Genomic DNA, 16,265 nt, shown 5'->3' with positions numbered 1-16,265 from the left:
AAGGCATCAACAGGAAAACAGTGTGGCACACTCCTCAAGAGCCTAAAAACAAAACTGCCAGCTGGTCCACCAATTCCGTTTGTGGCTATCTACCCAAAAGAACTGAAAGCAAGGTTTGGAAGAGATATCTCTACTCTAAGTGTTCATAGTTGCCCTCCGAGGTCCCCGGGACTGCCCACATCACTGCCCGATTCACATTTAAATGTAAGCCTGGCGTATCACTTGTTCCAAGCATTTTTAGAAGGCAGCCTCACTTCGAAATCAGGTAACTACGGTTTGTTTGTGGAGCGCTGGCCAGATGTCCCAAGCCACACTCTGTGGGTACCCCAGGAAGGTAAGCTGAAGCCCAACACGGGTGGATGGCACTCTAGAGAGGCTGTGAGCATGGTTTGTGTCAGGACAGGGGGCACTTTGCTTATGGCCCCTCCATGGGGCTGGATCTTAATTCAACATCTTAATACATTTTGATGTGTGCACAGGGCAAAGGTTAATACTAGTACAAGAAACAAACATTTTTCATAAACATGATACAATTGAGACAAAGGTGGAAAGCATGAGACAAGAAGGGATTTCGTTCATTCTCAGATGGACCCAAGACAGGAGTGGGGGTGCCCGAGTGGAGGGGGCAGGGGGTTTCACTAACAAGCCCTCGCCTGGCTTCGCCTCTCACGCAGGACATCCCGGTTCCTGGTTCTCACCCTCGGACAGAGTTCATTACCAGAAATCACTTACGTGTCTCTGCCCTAGAGCATCACAGGCTTGGTTTCAAAAGAAATGTGCTACCTGCCGCCACTTTTATGTCAAAATCTTATTCCTCCAAATCGTGATTAGCTCTGGCCAGTCGAGCAACGAAAACAATTTCATCTAACTGCTGTGACACTGACATTGAAGAGGCAAAGCCCACAAAGGGACCAGCAAGACCTCCCAGGCAGGGCCACTGCCTTCCTGCTTTTGTGTTTCTATAAAATGGCTTGCTTCTAGGAAAATGAAACTTACCCCTAAAATTCCATTGGTTCCAAAGCTCACTCCTGATTCGTCCATTTCTAACACCTCATTTGCATATGGCACGAATTCAGTTGAAACCTAAAAGCCTGTGTAAACCTACAGTTGGGGTCCAGTGTTAACTGCTGTGGGCCCGCCGGCAATAAACCTGAGTTCTCCAACCCTCCAAGTGTCGCCTGGTCTCTCGATGGGACTCAGGTCTGTGTAACAACATCATGAGAAGAGCAGCCTCCAAAGCCAAGGTCAGAAACCTGGAGACTCAAGCAAACCTACAGCCGTACAGTAGTAAGGATACTTCTAAAAAGAAGAAAATGTGACTTTACCTGTGGCTGTAGCGAATGGCTATCGTCAACCCAACCTGCAATTAGAAGGAGAGAGAGAAATATGCATTAAATAACAAGAGCAAGCTAAATTCACAAGAAAACTGACTTAACACGGTCAATTTTTTAAAACGCTTATTCAAAATGCCCTCCCGCTAACGCTTGGTAAGTAACACATTTTAACGATAGACCTTTAATTTCAACTTGGTTCTTCAAGGATAATCACATTTTGAAGGGGTCTTAAAGAGGCTACAATATTCCACTGCAGATTAGACAGACGGTGTCTCTCATCAGGAAAGATTTCCAAAACAGGGCTCTTTCTTTTTCTTTTAAAAAATGTTTTAATGTTTCTTCCCATTTTTATTGAAATATAGAAAAATGTTTAATGTTAAATTAAATGTTTACATTTTTTAAATTTTAATGTTCATTTGTATGGAGGTATAACTGACAAATCGAAATGTGTCTATTTAAAGTGTGCAACCTGCTGACTTGACATGTGGACGTACACCTTGCAGAATGGCTACCACACATTATCAGGTTAATGAATACATTCAGCACCTCATAGAGTTGCCTTTTACTTCTTTTTTGAGTGAGAACACTTAAGGTCTGCTCTCTTACTTTCAACTGTACAATAAGGTATTGTTAACTACAGCCACCACGCTGTACGTTAAAGCCTCAGAACTTACACGTCTTATAACTGGAGGTTTGCGTCCTTTGACCAGCCTCTCCCACGCACCCCCACCCTGCAGCCCCTGGCAACCACCGTTCTGCTTCTGCTTCCATGAGCAAAACAGGGTTCTTTCAGCTCCGAGACAAAGCCGTGAAAAGACGGGACCGCAGAGCATGGCTGATTCTGAGGTTCGAATTAGGAGAGCACCGCCACGCCCAGGTCCCTCCCCCTCCACGCCAGGGGACTGACCGCCTGGGCCAGAGCCTCCCTTCCCTCCAGAGATCAGCACAAAACTTCACTCTGATCCCATCAGCTCAAGGCCAGCAGGCCGCACTCCGAGGACAGCAAGGAAATTTCATTTGTGATACACCTGAGATATAAAGAGACGGCGTCCACGGTTGCCAGGCAGAGCAGCAAGGAGGGCCCGAGGGGGCGCTGCGATCTCCCCTTTGCCCTGCGGGGGTGGTGTGGAAACCTCTCAAGGACAACTAGGGTCGAATCACATGGTGTGGGCCTCAGCTGGTTCACTCAGGGTCAGTCAGGGGTGGATTCTAGAAGGGTCAGACTAGCCATGTTCAGCTGCTAACTGTACCGGAGTCAGCACGTTATTTAAACTCTCGGAGCCTCATTGTTCACAACTACAAAATGGGCAGAGTAATTATGTTCCCACAGGAGTAACATAAGGATGAAGCAACTTGTCTGTCTACGTGTTTATATCCGTGTGTGTGCCCACGTGCGGCACCGATGGGTGGGGAAAACTGGATAAATAATTCCTACCACTGCTTATAGGCAATACCCCATTGATGAAAATATTGTCACTTTCCAAAACTTAATTTTTTAAGTCTTTTTTAAGTTTAATTTTTGGAACTTTGGAAGTATTTCACCATGTAAAAAAACAATAGCCAAGAGGGGAGGGCAGAGCTCAGTGGTAGAGTGCATGCCTAGCACGCACAAGGTCCTGGGTTCAAAATCCAGAACTTCCAGTAAAAATAATAATAATAATAAGTGAATAAATAAACCTAATTACCTCCTTCCTCCCCCCCAAAAAAAATTGAAATTAAAAAAGAGTAATCTTTAAAAAATAAACAACGGTCAACCACAACCATGCCTGGGTAAGTCTCGTTAATCCACCTGCAGCTGAACTATGGCATGACTGCTTGAAAAATCTCAATGGCAGTTTAAAAACCTAAGCATCACCTATAATATCATTTCTGGGCAGAAAGTCTACCTCAGTTGCACCTTAGCATCCCCAAACACATCCCTGCCATTGCCTTGACGCCGGCTCCCATGGAGGAGGGGGTGGGGGGCAACTTCTGCAGCACTCTGCAAGATGACAGGCGGGTCCCGGGGCAGAGGGACGGTGGAAGGGGTGGGGAAGAGCCAACAGGAGGGAGAGTTAGGAGAAGTAAAATCTTTGCGCCAAGGAAGTCCGATGCCTCTGTCCCGCTCAAGATTGCAGAATCCCCCAGCTGCTGTGTGAAGAGCTCAGCTCCAGAGTCGCTCTGCTGGGTGTCACCACTGCAGGGGCCCAGAGTGTGGAACCAATAACGGTGAGAAGAGGCTTAATTTTACGAAAAGCTTGTCTAAAAGGGAAGGCAGGAAATATACAACAAGTTGATTTCGCATCCCCTCCACCTGAATTAATTCAGTGGTCTAGCTCAGCTAAGCCAGGAGTATATTTGAGACGTCAGCAAACAGAAGAGGACGATGCCTCCGGGCCAATCGAGAATTTACAACAGCCAAGACATGGAAGCAACCTAAATGTCCATCAACGGATGACTGGATAAAGAAGCTGTGGTATGTTTATACAATGGAATACTACTCAGCCTTAAAAAAGAATAAAATAATGCCATTTGCAGCAACATGGATGGACCCAGAGATTGTCATTCTAAGTGAAGTAAGCCAGAAAGAGAAAGAAAAATACCATATGATATCACTCATATGCGGCATCTAAAAAAAAAAGGGTACTGTGAACTCATCTACAAAATAGAAACAGACTCACAGACATAGTAAACAATCTTATGGTTACCAGGGAAAGGGGGGTGGGAAGGGATAAATTTGGGTTTTGAGATTTACAAATGTTAGCCACTATATATAAAAATAGATTTTTTTTAAGTTTCTTTTGTATAGCACAGGAACTATGCTCAATATCTTATAATAACCTTTAATGGAAAAAAATATGAAAATGAATATATATATATATATATATATATATATATATATATATATATGCATGACTGGGACATTGTGCTGTACACCAGAAACTGACACATTGACTGTACTTCAATTTAAAAAAAAAAGAATTTAAAGGACAAGGAGGAAATTATTTGGAGGAATGAAATAAAAGCCGAAACTGCAGCCAGAAAGGTCAGGATGAGCAATTTACAAATCTCACATGCCGGGTAGCTTCCCGTTTCCTGGGATTTAAAAACTCCTGGCTTACAGTCAGGCTAATTATAAGACAATCTGACTGACTGAATATTTTGATAAGCTTTGGAGCACTGTTTAATTGGTGGCTTTTCCAAAGTTGAAAGATAAGCCCTTGCTGGAGCAGGGAGAGGAAATGGGCGTGGAAAGAGACAAGAATAAGAAAAAAAAAAAAAAAAAAAACGGAAAAGTTGTTACATGGCAGCTGCACTGGTTACAAGGGGCTGGGAGATAAATCCCTCACGGAGGTGTATTTCAGTTAAGCATTTTTATTAGTCTTTTCCGGGCTTCTGAATCAAATATGTTTTAGAATCATTTTTAAGGGACACCTTTGTTAAGGGAGAAAGTGGGAATCTTGGAATCACACAGACGTCTAGAGATGAGCAAGGGAACAGGATGATGGGAACTGTGTGCAAAGAGCCCAGAGCGACGTGAGAACCGAATGATGGAGTGGATGGGAACGGGGCCTGGCACGGTCATTCTGGAAGCCTGGCTTACACTCCACACAGAGGCACTGGATCCGATTAGGCAGTTCTGCGAAGGTGCTGGAACACTGGAGAAAGTTCTTTCGGGCCTCGCCATGAAACCCCACGCTGGAAGAGGCCAACGAGGCCAGTGAGCTGTGTAGGGAGCCTCTCCAGGGCTCCTCTTCCTCCTCACTCCGACATATTATCTGAGCCCAGAAAGCAATTACCCCATAAAGGTAACTATGTGATCTGCTGAGACATGGGCCAGACACACTGTCTCCCTCGGCCTTGGGAACGTCACAAGCCAGCCAGGCCTCTGCGAGCCTTCACCCTGCTAAGAAGCATCAGCATCTCAGAAACGCTTCAAGCAAGTCTCACCCCTGCCTGTGTGTGCACGCACACACGTGCACATGTGCACACATTCACACCCAGCTCGCCCGTGTGCATGCACACAGACATACACAGACACATCCACACACTTGTACGCGTGCACAGTATGTGAATGCGGGTGCGCCTGTGAATAAACGTGTGTTCCTGTGTGCATGCACACAGACATACACAGACACATCCACACACTTGTACGCGTGCACAGTATGTGAATGCGGGTGCGCCTGTGAATAAACGTGTGTTCCTGTGTGCATGCACACAGACATACACAGACACATCCACACACTTGTACGCGTGCACAGTATGTGAATGCGGGTGCGCCTGTGAATAAACGTGTGTTCCTGTGTGCATGCACACAGACATACACAGACACATCCACACACTTGTACGCATGCACAGTATGTGAATGCGGGTGCGCCTGTGAATAAACGTGTGTTCCTGTGTGCATGCACACATGCACATGCTTACACAATACTCGTCTGCACCAGCAGACATGCCCATATACACACCTACACACAGTCCTGCAGCCGTGCATGCATGCACCTCCCCGCGTGCACAGAGACACTTGGGCATTCAGAGAGGCCCAGAGGAGCCTCTGAGACAAAGGGAGGCCTCAGACAATTGACCCTTTTGTTGCTGGTCTCAGCAGGGACCCTGGGGAGAGAGAGGAGGGAGGCCCAGGGCATTGGCCCCTGACCCCAGCCCAGCCCGAGAGGAGGCCCAGGGACACAGAGGTCAGCGGAGTTTTGTGCCACTGCCCTCCCTGGAGAACCCTCCCCCCACCCCACCCCCTCGACATACTGTAAGTGTTGCCAGAAAGCACTTAACAAACTCCCATCCGGAGAACTTCTTTTAGATTTACACAATTTGTTAAGAACAAAATGAAATCACCTTTTAATGGCAAGGAGAGAGTAATTTAACATTTTTTTCAAAATCTCCACCAGCTACAAAAACCTTTTTCCTGCTGCTTTGGCCTAAAAATGCTCCTTCTTTGGAACAGCTGACAGAGGCAGCTGTTTTGTATCAAGTCCGAGGGTTTTCTCTGTGACCCAGGGAGCTCAGACAACTGGCAAACCTTCCTGCATTAAAGGGTAATCTGAGAATAATTTGCCATAAAACACCCAGAAGTGCACCAGCTGCAGCCGGATACGCCCTACGAAGGACCACGTGGACTGCACTGATCTTGTAAAATACGTGTAATTTTAGAAAACGTGTTTTTAAAATCCATTTTTTTCTTTAAATCTTAAGGGAAAGAAATGGTTGGCACTGCCTTAGAAGGCAGCAGGGGACTTCCCTTACCAGTGCACAGACTGTCACTCAGGGCCCCTTCCCTGATGCCTGCTGGACCAAGGGTCCCTGTGTTCCTGGGAATCCGGTTCCCACAGCCCCACTGCGCTGCGTGTTTACGACCTGCTGTCACACACACGCAAGGCTGCCGGGGCAGGTAGGGGGAAAGTCCAGAAAGTGCCAGCCTCAAAGTCACCCTGATGGGGAATGGTTCTCTAAGTGTGAATCCAGAACTTTCTAGACCAGGGGCGGTGTGCTGGCTGGGGCTGTGACCCCAAGCCTGGCCCTTTCACATGGCTGGCCACCAACCAGCCACAGCCCCAACACAGCCCCAATCACCAGCGCTCCCCATTCCTCAAGAAAAGCTAGAAACCAGGGGTTTTGTTATGAAAACTCCCACGTTTTACACTGATTTGAATATTTGTCAAATACTCTCTGAGCCAAACAAAACATGTCAGTGGAATGTGGCCAGAAGGCCACCACTCTGCAACCTCACTTTCCACCTTGCCAAGCCTCTCTTTGGATTTTCAAAGCTTCAAATCTAAATTAACGAGTGTGTGACAAACTTGGAAAAAGCTTTCCTGTTCTGCGTGTCACCTTTCCCTTTCCTACCCTTCTGGGCTGCTTTTTCTGTAGCTTATTATTATTTTTTAATTTCCAGGGTCCAGAGATTTATAACATCACAAAATAAACTCGAAGAGGAATGCTTATTTTCCTCTTGCATTTTTTCTTTACAATTCTCTCCCCTCTTCTGGGAGACATGAAGAAGGGGCACCAAGGGGAGAAGAGGGGGCCACAGCGTGGACAGAATCCCACACAAACAGCCACAGCCCGTGGGCACCAAGGATGGGGGCCGGGAGAAACTGATCCACCCAGTGCAACCTATTAACCCCGGCCCTGGCTCTCCTCCTAGCACTGTTCTCTCCTCCCAGTAACCAAGCCCCCCGAGCTCCCCCCAACAGCACCCTCTAGGGCTGGCCTTTCTCCAGGCGTCACTGCAGATCTTCCTGCCCCTTCATGCCTGACCCTCAAACCCACCACACACCCCGCCACGCACTCGCCCTTGGCCCTGGATGTCCACTGAGGGCTTTCTTAGGCACTTGCTACTTCCCCTGAAAAATCAACTGCGCTGGACTAACCGATGCGTATGGTCAGTAGCAATGAGTTTGTTGTCAAGTCCCCCAATTTTCCTTGCCCATTTCCTCACTGTAAAATGGGGATAATGTTACCTATTTCATGGGGTGGTTTTAGGCAGATTAACCTAGACCTCAGGGACGAGGAGGAGCAGGACCACCATCTTCTGCGAACGTGTGAGAAATGCAAATTCTCGGGCTCTGATCTGGACCCACTGAATCGGAAACAACCAGTGGTGGGGGCAGGGGTGTGCAGGGCAGATAGCCAGTCCTCCAGGGGTCAAGTTTAGGACACACTGGACGAGATGATGGATGGAAAGAACTTAGAAACAGGCTCGGCACAGATGACCTCTTAGTAACTACGACAACGATGATGATGATGATGATGATAGAGTTCATACTAAAACTGTTTTCACTACTTAGCACCATGTCGGTGTCCTACACTCAACATCAGGGGTGATAATTGCTGTGGGCTAAGGCTGGCTGGCAGGCCTAGGGCGAGGTCTGGGGAGATGAGGCCTCCCGGTGCTCACAGACAATCACCCACTCAGCAGGGAGAGGTGTCCACAGCCTGCCGAGATCCATGGTACGCTGTCCACAAACAGGGACGGGGCCGGCCCCGTGAAGGCCAAGGGCAAGGCTCACCAGGCTGCAGCCCTGCCCTCCCCACTGTGCTCCTCTCTGTCGTTTCCACCAAAAGAGGGAGGAGACAGCAGGAAAAGCAGGAGGAGGAAAAACAGCAACAAATTTGTCATTACTCAGTTTATTTCATGATGTTAGCCTTTCTTGGGCCCTTTAAATTAAATTTTAAAAAAATCTAAAGGAAAAGTCACACTTAAGTTAAGGAAAAGAAGGGGACGTGTATCATGCACAGGCTCCTTCCAGCTTTGTAAGAAACCTACTAATTCAGATCTGAAACCTTCAAAACCCGCTGCAAAAGACAAGTTGCTAAATCACTGGAAATTAACATTGAACGAACCCTGAAACGTAGGCGGTGATCGTTTAACCGACCTGAGAAAACAAGTTGTTTTTAAATCTCTAAAGCCTCAAATGACTGAGAAGGTAAGACCGATTACACTGCTCCTCCCCGCTGTCCCCAGGAACCTGAGCCAGGCACCATCCTTTCGGACTAAAAGTTAAAGCAGCCATCTTGGAAAGCTTGGAGATGGGTTTTCACAAGGACTTGCTTTGTCCCAAAATTAAAAACATCTGTGAGTCTTGAGTTGCTGCCACCCCAGCAACAGCACCTGGGCCCCTTCTGCCAGGCATTTTCCAGGGACCTAGCCCATGAGCTGTGGGTCGAGGGACCACCGTGCCCTCCTTCTCCTCCCACACTCAACCTCAGTAGCACCCTCTGCAGAGAGCCAACAGTAACTGCAGCCCCTCCCCAGGAGCCTGGGGTGGGCGGGGAGAGCTCTCAGGGCCTGGTAATGGTGAGGACTCCAGGAGGCCAGCCGTCATCCTTGTCACTGTCATTAAGTGGCCATGGTCTGTCCACCTGGGTCACAGCACCCTGAGCACATGGGAGTCCATCAGAGCCTGGTTACTCATCTTGGTGTGCCTGGTACCCAGAGCTGGATAAACAGGGCTGCCAAACAGCTTCACGAACCACCAGGTAGCTCCTCTGACGCTTACAGCTTGTCAGTGACTGTATTTTTTTTTAGGTTTTAGGTTTCCAACAAAATAACGGTGGGTTTTGGTTTCTTTGCTTCTCTTGATATGAATGCTTGGGTATTTGATAATATGAATAAACCCCACCCTCTTCTCCTAGAAAACTAACTTCCATGTAAAGAAATCCGTCTGATGACAGATGGGGATGTAGGTGTGCAGCCTACATCACACAGAACACCTCTTCCGGAAAGCTCTGGAACTTTCGGTGGCAAACACCACTTAAGTGAAAGCTTGAGTATTAAGTCAGAGTCAGTCAGGGTTGGAGGAAGAGGCTGAAGAGAAGAAAAGGAAATGTGCACAGATTGCAGGGGAAAAGTAGGTGACGCCCTTACATGCGATCAATAACCGAAGTGTTGCAGGGCATTGCTAAGGTAGAATCGGCCTGTTAAACACAAGAAAATGAAAAGCCGTTCCGAGCCTGTCACTGCAGCTTAGAGACCCCACCACGGCTCGCTGAGCCACTCTGACCCCCAGACTCTTATCCGAGTCAAGAGTAAAACTCCCAAGGGAAGGAAATCTCTTTTTAATGTAAAACATAAAAATACTTTTTTTTCTTTTAAGTGAAGTATAGTCAGTTTACAAATGTGTAAAACACAAAATTACTTTTAAGGAGCCAGTTTCAAAGGAAAAAAAAAAAAAACATTCTTCTTCCTTCCAGCTTTTACCTCTTTTCTCCTTTAATTTTTACCAAAAATAAATTCTCTAAACAAATGAACAAAAACCCCTCCCCCCAGGCATGTGGGATACAGGCTGAAACGAGGCTCTCCATCAAAAATGACACCATTGGTGAAAAGACTGGAGCAGATCCACTATTGAAAAGGGACAATATATTTTTAAAGCAAACTCTTTAGTAGGAGATAATTGTAGATTCCCATGCAGGTATTAGAAGTTATATAGAGAAATAACAGGGAGAAGTCCCATGTTTCCTCCCATGGTGACATCTTGCAAAACCGCAGTGCAATGTCACGAGCATACTGACCTCAGTACATTCCAGCTGGCAGAACATTCCTGTCACCAAAGGGATCCCTCGTGTCGCCCTTTTTATAAATACGTCCATTTTTCCTCCCACTCTCATCCCTGTTGAGCCCCTGGCAACCATCAACCTGTTCTCCACTCCTGTAGTTTTGCCATTTTAAGAATGTACCATGCCAAGACATGGAAATAGCCTAAATGTCCATCAACAGATGACTGGATAAAGAAGATGTGGTGTATTTATACAATGGAATACTACTCAGCCATAAAAAACCGACAACATAACGCCATTTTCAGCAACATGGATGCTCCTGGAGAATGTCATTCTAAGTGAAGTAAGCCAGAAAGAGAAAGAAAAAATACCATATGAGATCGCTCATATGTGGAACCTAAAAAAAAAAACATAATACAAAACAGAAACAGACTCATAGACATAGAATACAAACTTGTGGTTGCCAAGGGGGCGGAGGGTGGGAAGGGATAGACTGGAATTTCAAAATGTAGAATAGATAACAAGATTATACTGTACAGTGCAGGGAAATATATACAAGATCTTATAGTAGCTCACAGAGAAAAAATGTGACAATGAATATATATTTCATGTACAACTGAAAAATTGTGCTCTGCCCTGGAATTTGACAGAACATTGTAAAATGATTATAAATCAATAAAAAAAGTAAAAAAAAAAAAAAAAAAAAAGAATGTACTATGAATGGAAGCCCAAACTAAGTTCACCTTCGGGGATTAGATCTTTCCATTCGGCAGAACCCTCTGGAGATTCATCCAGGTGGCTGCCCGTGCCAGCGGTTCATTCCCTTTCACTGCTGAGCATTATTCCATAGCATGGACTCTAATCCGTGAAAGGACATCTGGGCTATCCGTACTTCAGGACTATTACACATAAAGCTGCCGTGCACATTCACATGCAGGTATCTACATGAACCTAAGTTTTCATTTCTCTGGGACAAATGCCCAGGAGCGCAATTGCTGGGCTGTATGGTCACTGCATGTTTAATCTTATAAGAAAACTGCCAAACTGTTTTCCAAAGTGGTTGGGCTGTTTTACATCCCACCAGAAATGCCTGAATGACACTGTTTCTCTGCAGCCTCACTAGCTTTTGGTGTTATAACTTTTTTTTTTTTCAATTTGAGCCATTTTGATAGGTGTTTCCCTGGTCGCCATGGTGGCTTTAATTTACAGCTTCCTAAATGGCTAATGAAGTTGAACGTCTTTTCATGTGCTAATTGGCCAAATGCAGATCTTCAGTGAAATGTCTGCTCATTTTCTATTTGGATTGGTTTTTTCACTGCTGAGTTTTGAGAATTCTTTATATATTTCTATGTCTTTGGTCAGATATGTGGTTTACAAATATGTTCTCTCAGTCTGCAGCTTTTCATCTGTGTGACAAGGTCTTTACAAACACCTTTTGTCATTTCAAGAAATGTACTATGAATGGACAAAAGTTACCCGTTTTGATGAAGTCCAACTTATCAATTCTTTCATTAAGAGATTATGCCTTGGTATCTCCTCTAAAAACTCTGTCCACCCTTAGATCCCAAAGATTACCCCCTATTTTTCTGAATTTTTATGAATTTGCATATTACATTTAAATCCACGATCTATTTGAGTTAATTTTTGTATCGGGTGTGGGGGAGACATAGGTTGAAGTTCCATTTTGTTTTGGTTTCGCTTTTGTCTATAAATGTCCAGTTGCTCCTGCCCCATTAGTTGAAAAGGCAATCCTTCTTCCACTGAACTTCTTTTGCACGTTTGGGAAGAATCCATTGGGCATATTTATTTGGAACTGTTTTCTGGGCACTCTATTCCATTCCATTCCATTGATCTATTTGTCTATCTCTCTGCCAAAACCACTAGACTTGATTGCTCCAGAAGTCTTGAAATTGTGACTGATTCCAGTCATTTTATTCTTTTTCTAAAAAAAGTTTTAGCTCCCAAGGGAACAGGGGGTGGGAAGAGATAGACTGGGGATTTCAAAATTGTAGAATAGATAAACAAGATTATACTGTATAGCACAGGGAAATATTTACAAGATCTTATGGTAGCTCACAGAGAAAAAAATGTGACAATGAATATACACATGTTCATGTATAACTGAGAAATTGTGCTCTACACTGGAATTTGACACATTGTAAAATGATTATAAATCAATAAAAAAAAGTTTAAAAAAATAAAAATAAAAGTTTTAGCTCTTCTTCTTCCCTGCTTTTCCATATAAAATGTAGAACAATCTTGTGTACAGTCACAAAAAAATTTTGTTGGAATTTTTATAGGAATTGCATTAAACCTGTGTATCAGTGAATTGGGGGGGGAAATTGGCATGTGGAGTCATCCAATTCATAAACATGGTATGTGCCTCCATTTATTTAGATCTTCTTTTATTTCTTCATTACCACTGTATAATTTTCAGCATACAATCCCTATACATGTTTGTTACATTTATTGTTTGTTTTATTTACTCCTAAGGATTTCTCTCTCTCTCTTTTTGAGCAACTGTAACTTATTTTGGTGTCCACATGTTCATTGTTAATATACAGAAATACATTTATTTTGTATGTTTATCTCATATCCTGCTACGTACTAAATTCACCTATTTGTTCTAGGAGATTTTTTTGTAGGTTCCATGAGCTTTCTACATAGACAATCATCATCTCCAAATAGAGTCAGTTTTATTTCTTCTTTTCTGATTGATAAGCCTTTTCTTTTCTTTTCGTTTCTTTTCTTTTCTTTTCTTTTCTTGCCTTATTGCACTGGCTGGCAGTCCCAGCACCATACTGAATAAGAGTGGAAAAAGCAGACACCCTTGCCTTGGTCCCAGTTTTAGGGGGAAAGCATGTTAGTCATTCACCATTATGAATAATGTTAATATACATGATATTTACATTTATAATGTATAAAACATAGGGAGATTGTAGATGTTCTTCATCAAGCTGAGGATGTTTCCCTTCTATTCCTGTTTTACTGACAGTTATTATCATGAATGGGTGTTTGAATTCTGTCAAATGATTATTTAAAAAATACTTATTCTCCATCTCACCATCCCATCTTCTCCCCTGTCTAGTTTTTTTAAAAATACATAAAGCAAAGAAAAAAACCAAGCTGGTTTCCATCCAGGTATATAGAGCACAGCCTTAAGAGGAGGTTTTCCATAAAACACAAGCACAGCTGTTAAAAACAGAGGAGTGGATCCATTGTGAAAAGTGATACGACATATTTTTAAGCAAAAAAAAATTTTTTTGCAGGTGCAACATAGATGTGTATAATATGTGTTAAGGGGCTAGCTCACATTGAATGGTTGTACAGATGATTATTAGGAAGGAAGTCTGGAAGACTAAATACCAAATTGCTGGATGGGAGGGGATGCAGTGAAAAAGGATTTTCACTCTCTCTCATTTTACACTCTTCTCTAGTGTGTGACGTGAATGCTTTAACATAGCTGGCCTTAACTGGTAATTTTTTGAAGGTTTAATAAGGGAAAAGTGTGGAAAACAATTACATCGCAAAATGCTATGGGCCACGCACTTTTTGCATACCTGAATGCAATTGTTCTCTTAAGGTGTCGTCTTCATCAGCCTGAAACATGAATGCTTTGGCAGGGAGATGCTGTTAAACTATGTTCCACCTCCACTCAAATTCACAGTGAATAAAAAGGACAAAAATTTGAAATAAAGACTCAAGAGAGGGAATAAAAGAATGAAGACACGGCTCTTGGAAATAAGTCTTTCACCCCTGCCCCAATAAAGTCTCACAAAGGTCCCACTTCATGATCTGAAATTTTAGGTCAGTATGAGCTAAAGAGGGTAACTTCAGACTGCGACACAGAGAAGTGAGTTTGTCTAAATCGCTGGGGATGTGGCAGAGGCAGCGACTGAAATCCTGCACACACCCAGCAGAGGGGCAGAAAGACACAACTAGGCAAGGAGAGTCCCACTGAAGTGTGACTGTGTGGTCACCGTGACGCAGAAAGATACAAAGCAAGAGACACTGGAGCAAATCACCTTTGCTGATTCCCGGGCACTGCTCTGACCCATCGCTGCCTCGGCAGGTGACAGAAGAAACGTTCTGAGTTTTCTCCAGGACAGTCCTCCAAGGTGCCTTCTCCTCCTCTGAAGAGAAAACCCAACTTCCCAAGGAGTAATCAAGTCAGGACACAGCTGAGGGGACCAGCATGCCCCAGGGCTACCGGTGAGGCGTGGCACCCACGCTAACTGCCACCTTGACCCAAGGAGACCCAAGGACACAAACCCACCTCCCAAAGTCGATGCGAGTCAGACTACAAGGCACTGGCGCTCCAAACTGGGGTGAGGCTGGAGTGCGAAGACTTGAGCAGGTGAAAAGCTGTAACGTGGGGCCTGAAAGGCATCACTGCTAAAGAAGAAAATCTCACAAGCATCAACACATGGAAAATACTCCAGCTCAGGATGTAATATGAAAAAGCCAGAACGTAAGGGCTGAGCATCTATACACTGAGGTTACAACCACATGAAAAAGGAAACATGTGACTTCCGCTCATCCTCAGCCCACCTGCCCAGTTAACCCTGTAGGGTCAGCCAGTGACTCCAGCTGAGTTGCTCCGGACACCGCCCCTCCCCATTCACCCCGGGCCACCTCCTTGAGAGTGTCACCTTCCTTCACAGGAAGCACAGCAAGACTTTCTTAAGGGGCTGCCTTTCTCCAGCTGAACACCCAAAGCTGATCACACCACCCAGCCTTGTGGAACACGCTGGTGGGACCCCCCAGTGGCCGTGTGATGAAGCCAAGACTCTAGAGCTACCTCACTGCCCCGGGACCCTCTTTCCAACCCCTCCACCCCTCTCACTCCACCCAGCACATCAAATCATCCCCAGACTCCTAAACATAGTGCACTCGACTCCCTCTCCCCCCGTCCCTCTCAAAGCTCTTCTCTCTTCAGTCACTTTTCAAACTCCTATTCATCCTATGAGTGCCCTCAGCCATCGGGACCCCTGGGCGGCTCCTCTGCCCCATCCTGGCTGGCACAGCCCCTCTTCTGGGTATTTCCACCCAGCATATGCAGGGCTGCCATCCGTGCTCAACCACAGAAGGAGCAGAAGTCACGCCAAAATGAAGGAAATGAATATTACCTCCACTGTGGTTGGGGACCCAAGGCATTTCTCCACCACGACCTCAGAGTCACGTACAGGGAAGTGAGGGCATTTGAAGCAGCACTCTAAAGGCAACACTTTGGGAACAGCTTAAATGCCCACGAGGCGGGATCTGGTTCTAGCGGACGACTGTGCATGATTTAAAAGACTGTGGACATTTTCTATACATTTACTGTTCAGCAATAAAAGGAATGAGCTATCTTTCTATGCAAGAACACGGATGAACCCTAAATGCACACTGCGAAGCGAAAGGGGCCGGTCTGCACAGGCTACACACATGTGATTCCGTTTACAGGACATTCTCGATAAAGCAAAACCAGAGAGTTGGTAAACAGGTTAGTGGTTGCCAGGGGTTTGAGGAGGGAAGAGAACTGAACAGGTGAAGCACAGCATGATTTGGAGGCGGTGAAAATCTTCTGTATGAAACTGTAACAACAGATACGTGAAACTAACACTTGTCAAAACCCATAGAACTTCAGAGCACGAAGAGTGAAACTTACTGTGTGCAAGTTTGTTTAAAAGTTGAGGGGATCCCAGAAGGGAACACAGACTGTGACAAAAGAATCTAAATACCACAAGTCTATGAAACAACCTCACTGCAGGAGGTAAGGGATTAAAAAGGAATGAACTAAGTACTTGATTAAAAGCAAAATGAACTGAACGTAAGCCCTGGACTCTAGATGACCAAATCACTTCCCAAGAGGGTATGAGTTAATTCTGAACCCCTGGACATGCATCCTGGAATTGAGCATTAAATGGATGGCAGGTGGCTGGGGCGAGGTTTCTC

The 16,265-nt window shown here is 45.1% G+C and overlaps 1 protein-coding gene across 1 annotated transcript in view; it reads right to left on the bottom strand.

Moving 5' to 3' along the window:
* ACOXL (acyl-CoA oxidase like) overlaps positions 1 to 16,265 on the bottom strand; it is a 281,193-nt gene that overhangs the window by 185,062 nt on the left and 79,866 nt on the right. Inside the window, exons 11-13 of the mRNA XM_032469554.1 lie at positions 4,887 to 5,012; positions 3,411 to 3,510; positions 1,326 to 1,360 (exon numbers count right to left, since the gene is read on the bottom strand). Of these exons, the coding sequence (XP_032325445.1) occupies positions 1,326 to 1,360; positions 3,411 to 3,510; positions 4,887 to 5,012 (261 nt within the window). The remainder of the gene's footprint in view (positions 1 to 1,325; positions 1,361 to 3,410; positions 3,511 to 4,886; positions 5,013 to 16,265) is intronic.

Source organism: Camelus ferus, chromosome 28, assembly GCF_009834535.1.
Source record: "Camelus ferus isolate YT-003-E chromosome 28, BCGSAC_Cfer_1.0, whole genome shotgun sequence".
Lineage (NCBI taxonomy): Eukaryota > Metazoa > Chordata > Mammalia > Artiodactyla > Camelidae > Camelus > Camelus ferus.
Note: the sequence above shows the minus strand (reverse complement) of the source record. Positions and strands in the feature narration are given on the sequence as shown.